At 40.9% G+C, this 14,203-nt stretch overlaps 1 protein-coding gene across 1 annotated transcript; it reads right to left on the bottom strand.

Moving 5' to 3' along the window:
• Nucleotides 1–4,268: 4,268 nt before the first annotated feature.
• Nucleotides 4,269–13,007, bottom strand: LOC139739793 (large ribosomal subunit protein uL24-like). Its single transcript, XM_071650386.1, has 4 exons — nucleotides 12,990–13,007; nucleotides 9,270–9,442; nucleotides 8,500–8,640; nucleotides 4,269–4,593 (listed from the first exon to the last, which is right to left on the bottom strand). Exons 2-4 carry the CDS (start codon nucleotides 9,435–9,437, stop codon nucleotides 4,459–4,461), a joined length of 444 nt encoding a protein of 147 aa, XP_071506487.1. The 5' UTR covers nucleotides 9,438–9,442; nucleotides 12,990–13,007; the 3' UTR covers nucleotides 4,269–4,458.
• Between the last annotated feature and the right edge of the window lie 1,196 nt (nucleotides 13,008–14,203).

The following is a 14,203-nucleotide window of genomic DNA, read 5'->3' as shown; positions in this document are numbered from 1 at the left end:
GTTGTCTGAAATGATAAGATCACAGGTCACCAAACTTAGCTTTGCTGTCAGTCTAATGATAATGCAATTTGGTGTAATGAATAGCAGAGAAGTGGAAAATACATTTCCTTCATGGGCAGATAGATTCAATTCTCAGCCAATTGTCAAGATCAATGAATTTTGTCGAGATGTGAATCATGGGTTATAATGTACTTCTGGCAGATAAAGAAGAATCTTAATCAACTGTGTGCTGCAATCTGAAATGCCTTTGTTCAGTATTGGATCACATTACAGTTGAACCTCTCTTATCCGGCCTCCCTTTATCTGGATCTCTCTATTATACGGACGCATTCTCGCCGTGATTTTTTTTTTTTTTTTTAAAATAATAATTACAGGAGGAAAGGGGGATTCCCAACTCCTTGAGAACTCCTACACAAACACACATGAATTACATATTACTTCCAACATGATTAACATACATTACATCAAATTTCCTTCCAAATTGCTTACCTTCAGACATTCTAACATCCCCAAACATCCCCAAATCATCGCAAGAACATGGACAGATTATGCGCTTGAGTCCTCTCTCATGTAACAATGAAAAGGTAGCCTACACATTACTACATGTGGTACTACAATGGGCTACATCAGTACATGTGTATGTATATGCACATGTATAAAGCATTGAGTCTACCGTATCCGGCCAAATCCCTTATCCGGATGAGCCCCGGTCCCGACTTGTCCGGATACGAGAGGTTCAACTGTATGTGTTTCTGAAGTTTCTGAGTCACAGTTTTGATGTTTTTGTAATGGTCAAGACACAAACTAAGTAATGCCTTGGTAGAGTATTTACAGTGTGTATTATGAAATGCAATTTTTACACAGAGTGAATTTCTACGGCAGCATCAACCGTGTATTTTTATACTCTTCATATGACAAACCTATGCAATACTCTTTATTTTTTTTATAAACATCATTATTGATATTATGCAATATGAAGTTGGCATTGTGGTGAATGTGGTGGCATTACTTTCAGTCCATTTGTCTGTGCACACTGTGTGATTATTTGAATGTTATGCATTAGCATTTGTTGCAAAGCTGTACATGTACTAACATTCCAGCCAAAAGTAAAGTGAATCAGTATATTTTCTTTTTTTCTGCCAGGTGTGCTAATATTGCGTGTATGTGTGTGTCTGCCCTATGTGCAAGCTTGCATGTGATTTTGTGTCATGCTGTGCATTTACTTGTCTCCTGTGGGAATTTTGCTTCAGAAATTAATGATACGACTTGGTTTTAAAATATGAATTTGGCCAGTAAAATCAGTTGTGTTCATGTAATAAAGAATTTTCTGCCCAACACAATACATGAGCTGGTGAAATTTTCTTGAAAATGTCACATACGCAGTATTTTTTGTCCCTGCCGAACGAGTTCGAGCAGGGGACTATGAAACGGGCTCCGTACGTGTGTGTGTCTGTGTGTCCGTCTGTCCGTCTGTGCGTCCATGTGTGATCAAAATGTTCAAAATGCTACTCCTTCGCCATTTCTGACCCGATTTTGATTCTGTTTGCTTTATATGATAGCACTACATAGGAGCTTTGAAACTTCTATACAGAATTTCAGTTGTGACCTTTGACCTTGAACTTTGACCTATATTGTACATCTTGCTTCAAAATGCTACTCCTTCGCCATTTCTAACCCGATTTTGATTCCGTTTGCTTTATGTGATGGCACTAGGTGAGGGCTTCAAAACTTCTACACAGAATTTTGACCTTTGACTTCTTTGACCTTTGACCTTGATTTTTTACCTATATTGTACATTTTGCTACTAAATGCTACTTCCGGCGGGGACATATATTACGCACCGCGTAATTTCTACTTTTCCTTGTTGCATACTACTGTATAACCAATGTGTGCTATCAAAATATATATGAGCTTGAAAATAAAAGTTTTGTGTGATTCTGTCCTTAACCGATTTGGTGCTTTGTATGTGTTGGACTGTTAGAAGTATGAGGGGTAGTTTTGTTCAACACTTTTGACAGTTAAAGTGGAAATTTTTGCACATTTCGCACGACCATCAACTAGCACGATAAAAGCACAGGATTATTTTTGCTTACCATATGCACCACTATTAAATGTCTTGATTCCATAGAATTAAGAAACTGAAATTCATCTCATCCGGCCCAGCGCAAAAAGTTACTCATGCAAAAATAACCACTTTTACAGTACTTTACATTACTTTTTGCGAGATACCAAGAAACCGCTTATGAAATAGTACAGTGCATACCATTTCAAGAGGAATTCCAAGTTTACTTGATGAAAATTGGTTTTGGAATGCCTGAGACATAAAAAAATAAAAAAGTAAAACAGAGCAATTGTAACAAGGAAAAGTAGAAATTACGCGGTGCGTAAAATATGTCCCCGCCGGAAGTAGCATTTAGTAGCAAAATGTACAATATCGGTAAAAAATCAAGGTCAAAGGTCAAAGAAGTCAAAGGTAAAAATTCTGTGTAGAAGTTTTGAAGCCCTCACCTAGTGCCATCACAAAAAGCAAACGGAATCGAAATCGGGTTAGAAATGGCAAAGGAGTAGCATTTTGTAGCCAATGTACAATATAGATCAAAAATCAAGGTCAAAGGTCAAAGAAGTCAAAGGTCAAAATTCTGTGTAGAAGTTTTTAAGCCCTCACCTAGTGCCATCACATAAAGAAAACGGAATCGAAGTCGGGTTAGAAATGGCAAAGGAGGAGCATTTTGTAGCCAATGTACAGTGTACAATATAGGTCAAAAATCAAGGTCAAAGGTCAAAGAAGTCAAGGGTCAAAATTCTGTGTAGAAGTTTTGAAGCCCTCACCTACAGACTGTAGTGCCATCACATAAAGCAAACGGAAATGAAATTGGGTTAGAAATGGCAAAGGAGTAGCATTTTGTAGCAAAATGTACAATGCAGGTCAAAAATCAAGGTCAAAGGTCAAAGAAGTCAAAGGTCAAAATTCTGTGTAGAAGTTTTGAAGCCCTCACCTAGTGCCATCACATAAAGCAAACGGAATCGAAATCGGGTTAGAAATGGCGAAGGAGTAGCATTTTGTAGCCAATGTACAATAAAGGTCAAAAATCAAGGTCAAAGGTCAAAGAAGTCAAAGGTCAAAATTCTGTGTAGAAGTTTTGAAGCCCTCACCTAGTGCCATCACATAAAGCAAACGGAATCGAAATCGGGTTAGAAATGGCGAAGGAGTAGCATTTTGAAGCAAAATGTACAATATAGGTCAAAGGTCAAGGTCAAAGGTCACAACTGAAATTCTGTGTAGAAGTTTCAAAGCTCCCATGTAGTGCTATCATATAAAGCAAACAGAATCAAAATTGGCTCGTAAATGACAGAGAAGTAGCAAATTGAACATTTTGATCACACACGGACGCACAGACAGACAGACGGACGGACAGACAGACGGACACACGGACACACACACGTACGGAGCCCGTTTCATAGTCCCCTGCTCGAACTCGTTCGGCGGGGACAATAAAAGGTGGGTCCCACCTTTTATTAGGATCACTCTGTTTTGGATATCTCGGCCACTTCAAAACCAATTTTCATCAGATAAGCATTGGATCTCTCTTAGAATAACATGCTCCTTCATATTTCAAGAGGTTTTTCAATATCTCACAAAAAAAGGAAAGAAGAAAAAAGCTAGAAACCTAAAGTTAGGTCAAAACCAAAACTATACAATTTCTTTGAATTGTACGTGATTTTCCATTTTCACCTTTGGCAGACTTTGATGCGCCTTTCTAGCTGTACGAGTCTCTGTGGGAAATTTCTCTGTGCATGGGGAAACATTAAAAATTTTCACAATCGTGTAATCATGCTTAATCTGGTTTAATTACTGACTGGTGCTCTGACTGACCCAGTTCTCACACACAGCAGAAGGCTTTGCCACATTGATCAAAACACATAACAGATCACAGATCAGAGCTCCTTCAAAACATGCAAACCTGACATGCCATCCACATGTGACTTTCAATCACTCCAATCTAAAAGATATGGTTCCGTGACATTTGCTCCAGCAACAATTGCTCCCATGAAATATTTGCATGCTAAGAAAAAACATAAATTATACCCACAAACATAAGCCTAATCCTCATCCTCACATTAAACTACGACTAAAATCCAATCACAACCCTAACTCTACCCCTAAGTCCCTAAAGAAAATAAGACCGGAGCAACTGGTGCAGGGGCAAATGTCATGTCACCACAAGATATTGATACAAAACTCAAAATAATCACAAAGAAAATGAGCATTGTTGAGGGTGTGATGTTGATGACCAGATATTTATTGGCTTGAGTGAACTTTTAACCCCTGGTCGCCAGTCCTTGATCGAGGGAAATTTGCAAGCTCTTCAACCTGAACTGTGACATGGTGAGTATCTTTTGGGGAGGTCCATAGCAATGGAATTGAGAGTCTCGGTACAATGGATCGGTCGATAGTGTCTATTCTGTAGCCATGGCAACTGATTCCTCTGTGTGCTTGCCCTTGGCCTTGTCCGAGGCCAGCTCGCGGGTCTTGGCCTTGCGCTCCAGGATTTCCTTGCGGTTTTTGTCCATCTTAAGCTTGGTAATCACGACCTGTCAGTGCAGATAGAAGACAGAGGTAGTCAACTCTAAAATTAATTCATACACTATCCAGACACCTTACTTCTATCTCCTTGTTGGCAGGGGGGGGGGGGATCATAATATTGTATAAGTGGTTATTTTCACAATAATTTTCACGAATTTCATGAATCTCAGTTGGATCGCGAATTTAACAACACGCAAAAATGTCACCGTACACTAGAGTAACAATGCATGCAAGATATCGCTGATGTCACTTCGCGAAAACAACATGTCGCGAAACTGTCTGTGACCTTCTAATTCGCGAAAATATCTGTACGCGAAAATAACAGCTTATACAGTATATAAAGTCGACCTATATGCCAGAATGGGCCACACACCAATGGTACAAGTAAAAAGCTGTATGGGACTTCTAAAAACAATATGCAGATCATAACTTAATGTTGGAAGCCTTGTGCATGTGTCGAATTTTTTCTTTCATCCGTCACAAATATGCAGAACTCAATTTGGAAGATCACAGCAAACTGGATAGCTTTCAGCATTAGAGGTACTAAAATGATTCTGTTGTTATAACAAGTTCTAGCCATGAGTCCCCATGTTTCATGATACACTCTTAACAAAACAGAAGCAGCTGAAAACAGTAATGATATTAACATCTTTTATAGAATTGCAAGTACTGATGAGTGATATAAGCCAAATGAATTTGATTGAGAAAATTGGGAATATGTTGACCAAGAACAAGTGACTTGTCACAGTGCCATGAATTTTACATCAAATGCAGTAATGTGAGCAGATGAAGTAGATGGTGTCATCACTTAGGAAATGACCTAACCTCACCTTAACCCTAACTTACCTGGGGGGGGGGCCATAATGGCCCCCCCCCCCGACGAATTCCGCGACCATTCCGGCGCGCAAAATTTTTTGACCGCGCCGCTCGCTGACTTTTTACTTTCAAGTCTCGCGCAACTTTTGAGACCAAATTTGTCGCGCCCGGGCATACAGTTCTGAAGCCACGCCCCTTCAAAAAATTTTCGTCAACCCCAAAATTGCTCTAAAACGTGATTTTGTGTACAAAGTCAATACAAATTGTGTTTTTTCAATGAATTCATATAAAGATTCATATTTTTAATTTTAATGGCTGAAATCAATTTATTTTAGTATAATTATGCTTCAAAAAATGTGTATGACAAATTCTGCTGAAAAAAACAAAAACAAAAGTTCAGAAAAACAAAGAAATACATAAAAAATTGATAAAACAATAAAAAACATAAGAAATTAATTTTGATACTGATTTTATTTTTACGCACAAATGTTCGGAATGTCACTAGGAATATTTACACGAAAAAGCAGCAATCCATAAGCTTTTATTAGCCAATTACAGACGAAAATGAGGTTTTTTGTATATATTTGAATAATAATTTAAAATAGAAAATGCAAATTTTTTGAAAATTTAACTGAACAGTCTTGTAGATTACATCCGGCTTTATGTTCATGCAAAATTTTGCGCGATCAATGGCCGAGATCTGAAGGGGGGGCATAATGCCCCCCCCCCCAACCCCCCCCCCCCCCCCCCCCCCCCCGGAATTCAAGCTCGCTAAATAGCCCAGGTAAGTTAGGGTTAAGCACTTGTTTCAATGAAAAAAAATAATACAACAAAAACAAAAAATACACTTCTTGACGGCCCTTAAAGGGACTGTACAGTACTGGTTGAGGTGAGGATTCATGTTTGGAACATTCCTAAGTGAAATAATGAGAAACCTCTTATAAAAATGAAAGAGCATGCAATTTTAAGAAGGATTCAACGTTTATTTGATGAAAATTGGTTTTCAAATGGCTTAGATATAAAAAAAAAAAAAATGAAAATAATAAAAGACTACAGGCCACGCCTTTTAGTAGGATCTCTTTGTTTCACCTTGTTTTTGGATATCTCAGCCATCTCAAAACCGCTTTTTAACCAATAAACTTCCGATACCCTTTAGAATTGCATGCTCTTTGACATCTCATAGAGTGGTTCCTGAATATCTCGCAAAACGTTAAAAGCTAAATCCTCACTTCGACACACCCTTTAAGCAGTTAAGTCTGTCTACAAATTTGGAATCCCCTGAATTATCTAATCTTTCAGATACATGAAGATGGGATTTGTTGATCCACCATCAGTTGCGTGCATATGTGCTTCTTATTAGGACATCTCAAAAGAAGTTTGCTACAGCTGTCATCCCCCTCAGCCGAATCATAAGCCGAACTGTGATCGGACCACTGACTACAGTGGATCGGACTTCTTCGGACCCGGGGAAATGGGTCACAGCGTAAGTGCTCAAGAGGAGTCAATAGCGTAGGTCTCTATAAGAAACTTGCACCGTGCGCCCGCGTACGCATTTGACTAAACCACCGGGACCATGTGCCTTTAATAGTGAAAGAACAAGACTTCAAAGCTGATCCATGTAAACACAAGAGACCCGCGGGTCTAGCGCTCACCCGAGTATCGCAAGTTCACCTTTCACGCAGTCACTCATGTAAATTATTCACAGCTCGACCAAAATTTGACTAGGCATTCTCAAGTAGAAGATGAAAATGTACAATAAGGGCCCAAATTTTTTAAGATTCCTTCATTTGGGAGGATTGGGGCCCCTGGGGCCCTCTGGGTGGGGCATGGTGCCCATTTGATAAATTGAGATCCTGACCCCCTAGGGATGCTACCTGCCAAGTTTGGTGAAAATGGGTCATGGGGTTCTCAAGAAGAAGATGAAAATGTATAATTTAGGCCCCAGTAGAACCCCTCCCCACCCCCCTCCCCTGGGTCCCAAGGGGACCACCCCTGATTCTGCCATGAACAAACTTGAAACTACAGTCATCAATGTACTAACTCATAGTATTAACTTAGCTCTATCACTTCTGGTTCTAGAGAAGAAGATTTTTACAGATTCCTTAATTTTGGGGGGTTTGGGCCCCCTAGGGGCCCCCTGGGTGGGGCACGGTGCCCATTCTAACAAATTGAGTTCCTAACCCCCTAGGGATGCTACCTGCCAAGTTTGGTGAAAATGGGTCATGGGGTTCTCAAGAAGAAGATGAAAATGTATAATTTAGGCCCCATTAGAACCCCTCCCCACCCCCCTCCCCTGGGTCCCAAGGGGACCACCCCTGATTCTGCCATGAACAAACTTGAAACTACAGTCATCAATGTACTAACTCATAGTATTAACTTAGCTCTATCACTTCTGGTTCTAGAGAAGAAGATTTTTACAGATTCCTTAATTTTTGGGGGTTTGGGCCCCCTGGGGGCCCCCTGGATGGGTCATGGTGCCCATTTTAACAAATGAGTTCCTAACCCCCTAGGGATGCTACCTGCCAAGTTTGATGAAAATCGGTCTTGGGGTTTTCAAGAAGAAGATGAAAATGTAAAAAGTTTACGCACGACGGACGACGCACGACGCACGACGCACGACGGACGCCGGACGAAGGGCGATCGCAATAGCTCACTTGAGCCTTTGGCTCAGGTGAGCTAAAAATACATTCTGCGGGGCAGGGATTAAAACTACACTCACGAGTCACAGATACTAATCTGTTAGCTACAATTTCAACAAATTCTTTCAGGCATACTAAGATCTAAGAAAATGTTTCCCATAAATACACATCTATCTAGATAAACCCTCTATACACTGTAATTGCCATAAGTCTAGGTAAACCCCCTATACACTGTAAATTGCTATTTGAAACAACACATACATAGTAACTGTTGACATCTTGAGAACTGGCCTCACAGATACAGAAAACAGTAGCTCTTCAGCCAGTCGGTGTGGACTACTCTGTTATGTTCCTTCAGTTTAAAGAGCATTTGTTTGTTCTTAGTTTGTTTTGTTTTTGCCTTCCCTTTGTCCACCGGTAATCAAAGACCAATAGTTTGGAGCTGGTTTCAACCCTCACCTTGCTGGGGTGGATACCAACGTAGACCTGGGCACCGTTGGCCTTCTCACGCTGGATCCTCTCGATGTAGATGACAAACTTCTTCCTGTACACTTGAACGACTTTGCCGACCTGCTGACCCTTGTAATGTCCGCGGGAAACCTGCAGGGAATATTTACACACAAGGATAGTCCACTGTCTCACTCCACAGAGCCTTTTTATACACAGAGCAGAGTCAAATTCTCCAAGGACCACTGGGTGCAATGTCACACCCTCGACCAATACCCTGTACCATCCCATGAGCCCTGAGGGTGGTTACTGGTAGTATGTGACTCTCTGAACTTTTACAGTGAAAATCCACATCATGAAATTTATTTCATTATTTGCCTTCATTTAACTTTTACACAAAACATGATGGAAATTTAATAAAAACTGCACAGAAATAGGAATTTTTATGGAAACATAATTTTCAAATGTTCCAACAAAACATTGGTGTTGGTCGAATGGCCACATACAAACTAAATGAGGTGATTTTCTCACCCCTAAAAACTCTCTCACCAGCTTGTACACGTTTTGGGACCATAACGGCAAGTACTGTCCACCTTGAGAGTCGTAAGCAGTAGGTTATTACTGCTCTACAATACTTTGATGTGAAGGATACAATCTGGATATTCACCTTTCTTCAATTACGGAAAGAGAATATGGTGAAGATTTGTATGAAGGCTATTTTCTCCTCTAAATCGTGTGCCATTTTTCTTGAAAGTTGTAACCGACCAAAACCGCACACTCACCGAGACTTCGTCATCCTTGCGGATCGGGATGCTCCGCACGTTGTACTTGGACCTCAGCTCCTTGGAGAGGGGTGCGCTCATCAGCTTCCTGCGGATGTGCGAGGGGGCATTGAAGTGACGCTTGCGGTTCTTCCTCCGGGAAGATGACACGAGTGGGTTAAGCTTCATGGTGTCTGCAGAAATGAAAACAACAGCTGTTACATCAACTGAACAAATGAAAACACAAAAATTCTAACTGTTATTCATTTACAGTAGTTGGATGTTTGTCAAGAGAGTTGTTCTTAATTAATGCAAGACGCCCATAATCCTCTGGACAAGTAGCTTCATAGTCAATGGCTGCGTTTATGAACTTTCCCCAGTTTAAATGACTTTCGAAAGCCCTTTCGATAGCCCTTTCGAAAGCCCTTTCCATAGCCCTTTCGAAAGCCCCGTCTACTCCCTGTACTATTAATGTGCCGCTTGCTTTCGTCGGCTGCGTTTATCAACTTTTGATAGCCCTTTCCATAGCCCTTTCGAGAGCCCTTTCCAAAGCCCTGACTGCCTGTACTATTAATGTGCCGCTTGTTTTCTAAGACGGGACGGCGAAAAGCAATTACCATCATAAAGACATATCTTCCTTTGAGAGTGACGAGGCATGATACAATGCCACATGAGTCAGTCAATTGTCTTCCTATCTGTGAGGCAGCTCCAGTTTAGCACATACTTCAAATATTTCTGAGTGGCGGCATGAGACATGGGATCAAAAAGGGAATGAGACTGTTGTTACTCTATTTCTCAAACCTTGTTCCTATTTGTTGGTGAGAGAAACACCTCCTTGTTCCAAGCATATGCGTGCATTACACACAGCTGTATGTAGACAATATCAGTTCGGGAAACCCACTCACAAGGGGGGTCCCTCCTTATAAGTAACCCGTCCCCCTTATAAGTAACCCCGTCCCCCTTATAAGTAACCCCCGGGGCACCCCTTATAAGGAGTCTCCACGCTTTTTTGCAATGCAACGCGAAAATGAAAGGACTGCGGCAATTCGCTTGATTATGTCCATAAAGCTTCACAAGTTTCCTAGTTACTCACGAAATTTGAGCAAAATCGGTTTGAGGCATCATATCTAAAATCACGGATTTAAATGCGATGTCAAACGACCCATGCGAATGCTGAAATGCGAGCGATTACTGGCGTGAGTGTCGCCAGGCGCGGCGGCACGGCAATGCTTGAGTGCAGACGTGGCGACTGAGTGGCAGACTCAGTTGCGTATTTCAGCATTCGCATGGGTCGTTTGACATCGCATTTAAATCCGTGATTTTAGATATGATGCCTCAAACCGATTTTGCTCAAATTTCGTGAGTAACTAGGAAACTTGTGAAGCTTTATGGACATAATCAAGCGAATTGCCGCAGTCCTTTCATTTTCGCGTTGCATTGCAAAAAAGCGTGGAGACTCCTTATAAGGGGTGCCCCGGGGGTTACTTATAAGGGGGACGGGGTTACTTATAAGGGGGACGGGCGGGTTACTTATAAGGAGGAGCCCCCCTTGTGAGTGGGTTTCCCGAACTGATATACACCGCGTACTCGTGTGCACTTTACGTGGCGCGCGTCTTTTCAGAAAGAACTGGAAACGCATGGTTGCGTAACCGCAGTAGGGCGACCTAAAGGGCTTTCAAAACAGCTTTGCGTTTATCAACTTCGAAAGGCTTTTACAAACAGGTTTCTGATAACCTGTTTAGGAAACCTGTTTGGATCGTCACAAATTTCGGGCTTTCGAAAAGGCTTTCCTTAAGGGCTTTCAAAATAGCTTTGCGTTTATCAACTCGTGAAAATTCCTTGAAAGCTGTTTGGATAACCGGTTTCTGCCGAGAAAGGAGAGTTGATAAACGCACCCTTTCGTACAAGGCTTTCCTAAAGTAGGGCGTCGGTAGCGCGATGCGCTTTGTCATCCCCTTCGAAATTCACGCAAAAGTCGCGAGTTCACAAGTCATCTTTGACCTACATTTTCTAGGTCTATATGCATCTACAGAACATAAAACTACTTCAAAACATTTTTTACAATAAGAGAAATCTATCATATTATCTTCGATACTAAATGATATCACGAAAGTCACATTTTGAATGCAAAAGCGCTAGCGTTTTCAAACAAACTTACGACTACCAGATGTGTTCAGTGCGTGTTGGGCAATGGGCGAACGTAGGGCGCGCGTTCGGTCAAAAAGTGGACCCACAAATTTGGCTTAAAACCACCTTTCAGGCATTTTCGCGGGTTTATCCCGGGAACAAATCTCCATAAATTTGGTATCATATGAAAGCTTGTGGTGGTCTCATTCTTCTCGTCCTACGCCGAGTTTAGATATCAAGACGTATTGCTACCTAAATTCAGATTTAAGCCTAAACATCGCTATAACTCGGCTGTTCCGTCCGACTGTGAAACTGGCCATACCGGTGTAGGAGGATTCAATGGTGCTGAATCCAAAAATAGCATTGGTTTTTCGCTTATTCCCCAGGATAAACCCGCGAAATAGCGATTAAGATACCCTTGTCAGCATAGTAACAGCATCAGCGAACTAAGCGAGGCGGGGCCTACAAGTCTAGACACGTAGTTACACGCCATGACTCGTGGTTACGGCGCGCACTTACGCGAAGCTCCATACAGTCGAGTCGGTTTTGCATGCATAGGTACGGTGTTCAGCCTCCGCACAGCTGCTATAGCGCACCGCCGGTACGTAATGTGAGTACCGGTACATGTGCGCGTCTCCATGTACACTGTACTACATATCGCACATGCACCACTACTGTGTGCGCTTTTACTCCGCCGCGCTGTTAGACCTACGTTTGTGATACGTTTGTATGTATGATGGGTCATCGGTCTCGTAAACCCGTGTGTACAAATCGCGTGCGAGTGCAAGTACAAGTGCGTGCCGCGGGATCGAAGCGGGCCTCGCACAGCACCCTGGCTGGGTAGGTGTGTGCTAGCTGACAAGGATGCGCGCTTAGCCTTAGAAACACGCGCGCTTTGAATGTGATAAACGCAGTGAATAGCACCGCCCACTGGAGTGCGCTTGACAGTGAATTTCATTACGCTCGCGACCCACTTTTTCGCCAAGGTTTTGACAGCGTGAGGATGAAAAATACCCTGTTTTTATTTGCTCATAACTTCACCATTATTCATGATTATGGTGAGAAATTTTGCACATGTATTATGTTAACTACGGACATTATGGATATGTATGTTTTAGTGTGAAATGACTTGTATTTCTCCAGTTGCAAAAATCTACCAGACACCCTACCTAAGTAAAGGGCTTTCAAAACAGCTTTGCGTTTATCAACTCGTAAAAATTCCTTGAAAGCTGTTTGGATAGCCTGTTTCTGCCGAGAAAAGGAGTTGATAAACACAGCCAATGTCACCTAGACACTTGTTACCGGTACATAATTACCAAGACTGCTTTCATACTGCGGACGATAAAATTTACATCACTGTTCCACAAATGCATTCTGATTGAGTACTACTAATAACAGCGATGTATGTACACGGGACTACAGAACTACACAGAGCTTTATTTAGTCAGTGTCCACCTTCATATCCGAAATACATATAAATCATTTCATAAGTTCCATCTTCTTGCAGCCATTTTGTTAGATATAAAATGTATATGTATGTAGGGATAATCATTGAGCGTTGATGGTCATTATTTGTGAAGATTTAAGAGGATTTGATGTATAACGCACACACACCTTCTTTCCCAAATTTCGGCCACCGTAAAAAGAGACCGTAAAAACGTACACTCTGAGTACGTGTGTGTTTACGTGTGTAGGCCGTGCGTTGCAGGCTCGCACTCAGAACTCATCACACACAACTGTGTGCGATCTGTGGGCTCGCACAGTAATGCTAGTGACGTCACGCAACTAGTCTCGATCAAAGTTGGTATATTATATTGACTAACGGACCCGAGACTTTTTGGACGTTTAACATCAGGGAGGTGTTATAACATCAACGTTAGTGAATGAATGGGTGAATGAAGTAATCATTAATCTACTATAGTAATTCATCTATCTATTTCACCTTTTATTTCTTTATCTATTTATTCATTTACTTGATTATTCATTTATTTGCCAAATTGAAAGTACTAGCTATCATAGATACCAGAAAAAACAACAACACAGGGATACATTGTATAAAACAATTTGAGCATATACTGTAAAAGTGGAAATTTTCTCTCATTTCACACAACCAGAAACTCGCACAAAAATAAAAGCTCACAAATATTTTTGCTTGTCATATATTCCAACAGTTGATGTCTTGATTCCGCAGAATTTAAAACAGGCAACTCTTCTTACCGTGCAGCCGAGCGTGAAAAAATTAGTCATGCGAAAATATCCACTTTTACAGTACCAGCAATATACAAACATTATTAGCAAATGGGAAATAACAATAGCACAATCACTTATTGAGATAATAGTTTGTTATGATGAGAAAACACACAGAGACTGATTCTAAATTATCAATAGGCCCTAGCTATCATTTACATCACAAAAGGTTTAAAGATTTGATATAGGCCTATAAAACTGCAGCTTTGCTCACCAATGTACGCCTATCGAACACCCTAAGCACAATATAATTATGTTGTAGCTTTACCAACCAATCTCCATATGATGGATGTTTACACCCACTTTGTGCTACTAAATTTTATCTAAATATGTTCAAGAATCAAATCACTTTTTAAAGCTGTTTTTCAAAGTAGAAAGAGTAAGACAGATAGATAATTTGACAAGCATTCATTGTGTAAAATCAATGTCTTATTTTACTCATATGAGGCTTTTACACTATCTAGAATGGCATAATTTCCCATCTTGTCTCAAATTGGATCAGTGGATCTGATATTTATTCAACTTTAGGCCTGTTGTTCTTCAATTTCTCTTTTCATAAAGATTTCACTTATTCACAAAGG

The sequence above is a fragment of the Diadema antillarum genome, unplaced genomic scaffold (genome assembly GCF_040938485.1).
Source record: "Diadema antillarum isolate AM-2024a unplaced genomic scaffold, OU_Dant_1.0 seq00000819_RagTag, whole genome shotgun sequence".
NCBI lineage: Eukaryota > Metazoa > Echinodermata > Echinoidea > Diadematoida > Diadematidae > Diadema > Diadema antillarum.
This window is presented reverse-complemented; position numbering and strand designations above follow the sequence as displayed.

Bases quoted from the DNA above. Each gene is read 5' to 3' on its own strand.
- LOC139739793 (XM_071650386.1), bottom strand. From the start codon at position 9,437: ATGAAGCTTAACCCACTCGTGTCATCTTCCCGGAGGAAGAACCGCAAG. The intron at 8,641-9,269 runs GTGAGTGTGCGG...TATTCCCTGCAG, and splicing joins GCAAGGATGACGAAGTCTCG to GTTTCCCGCGGACATTACAA. The intron at 4,594-8,499 runs GTGAGGGTTGAA...CTGCACTGACAG, and splicing joins TTGGTATCCACCCCAGCAAG to GTCGTGATTACCAAGCTTAA.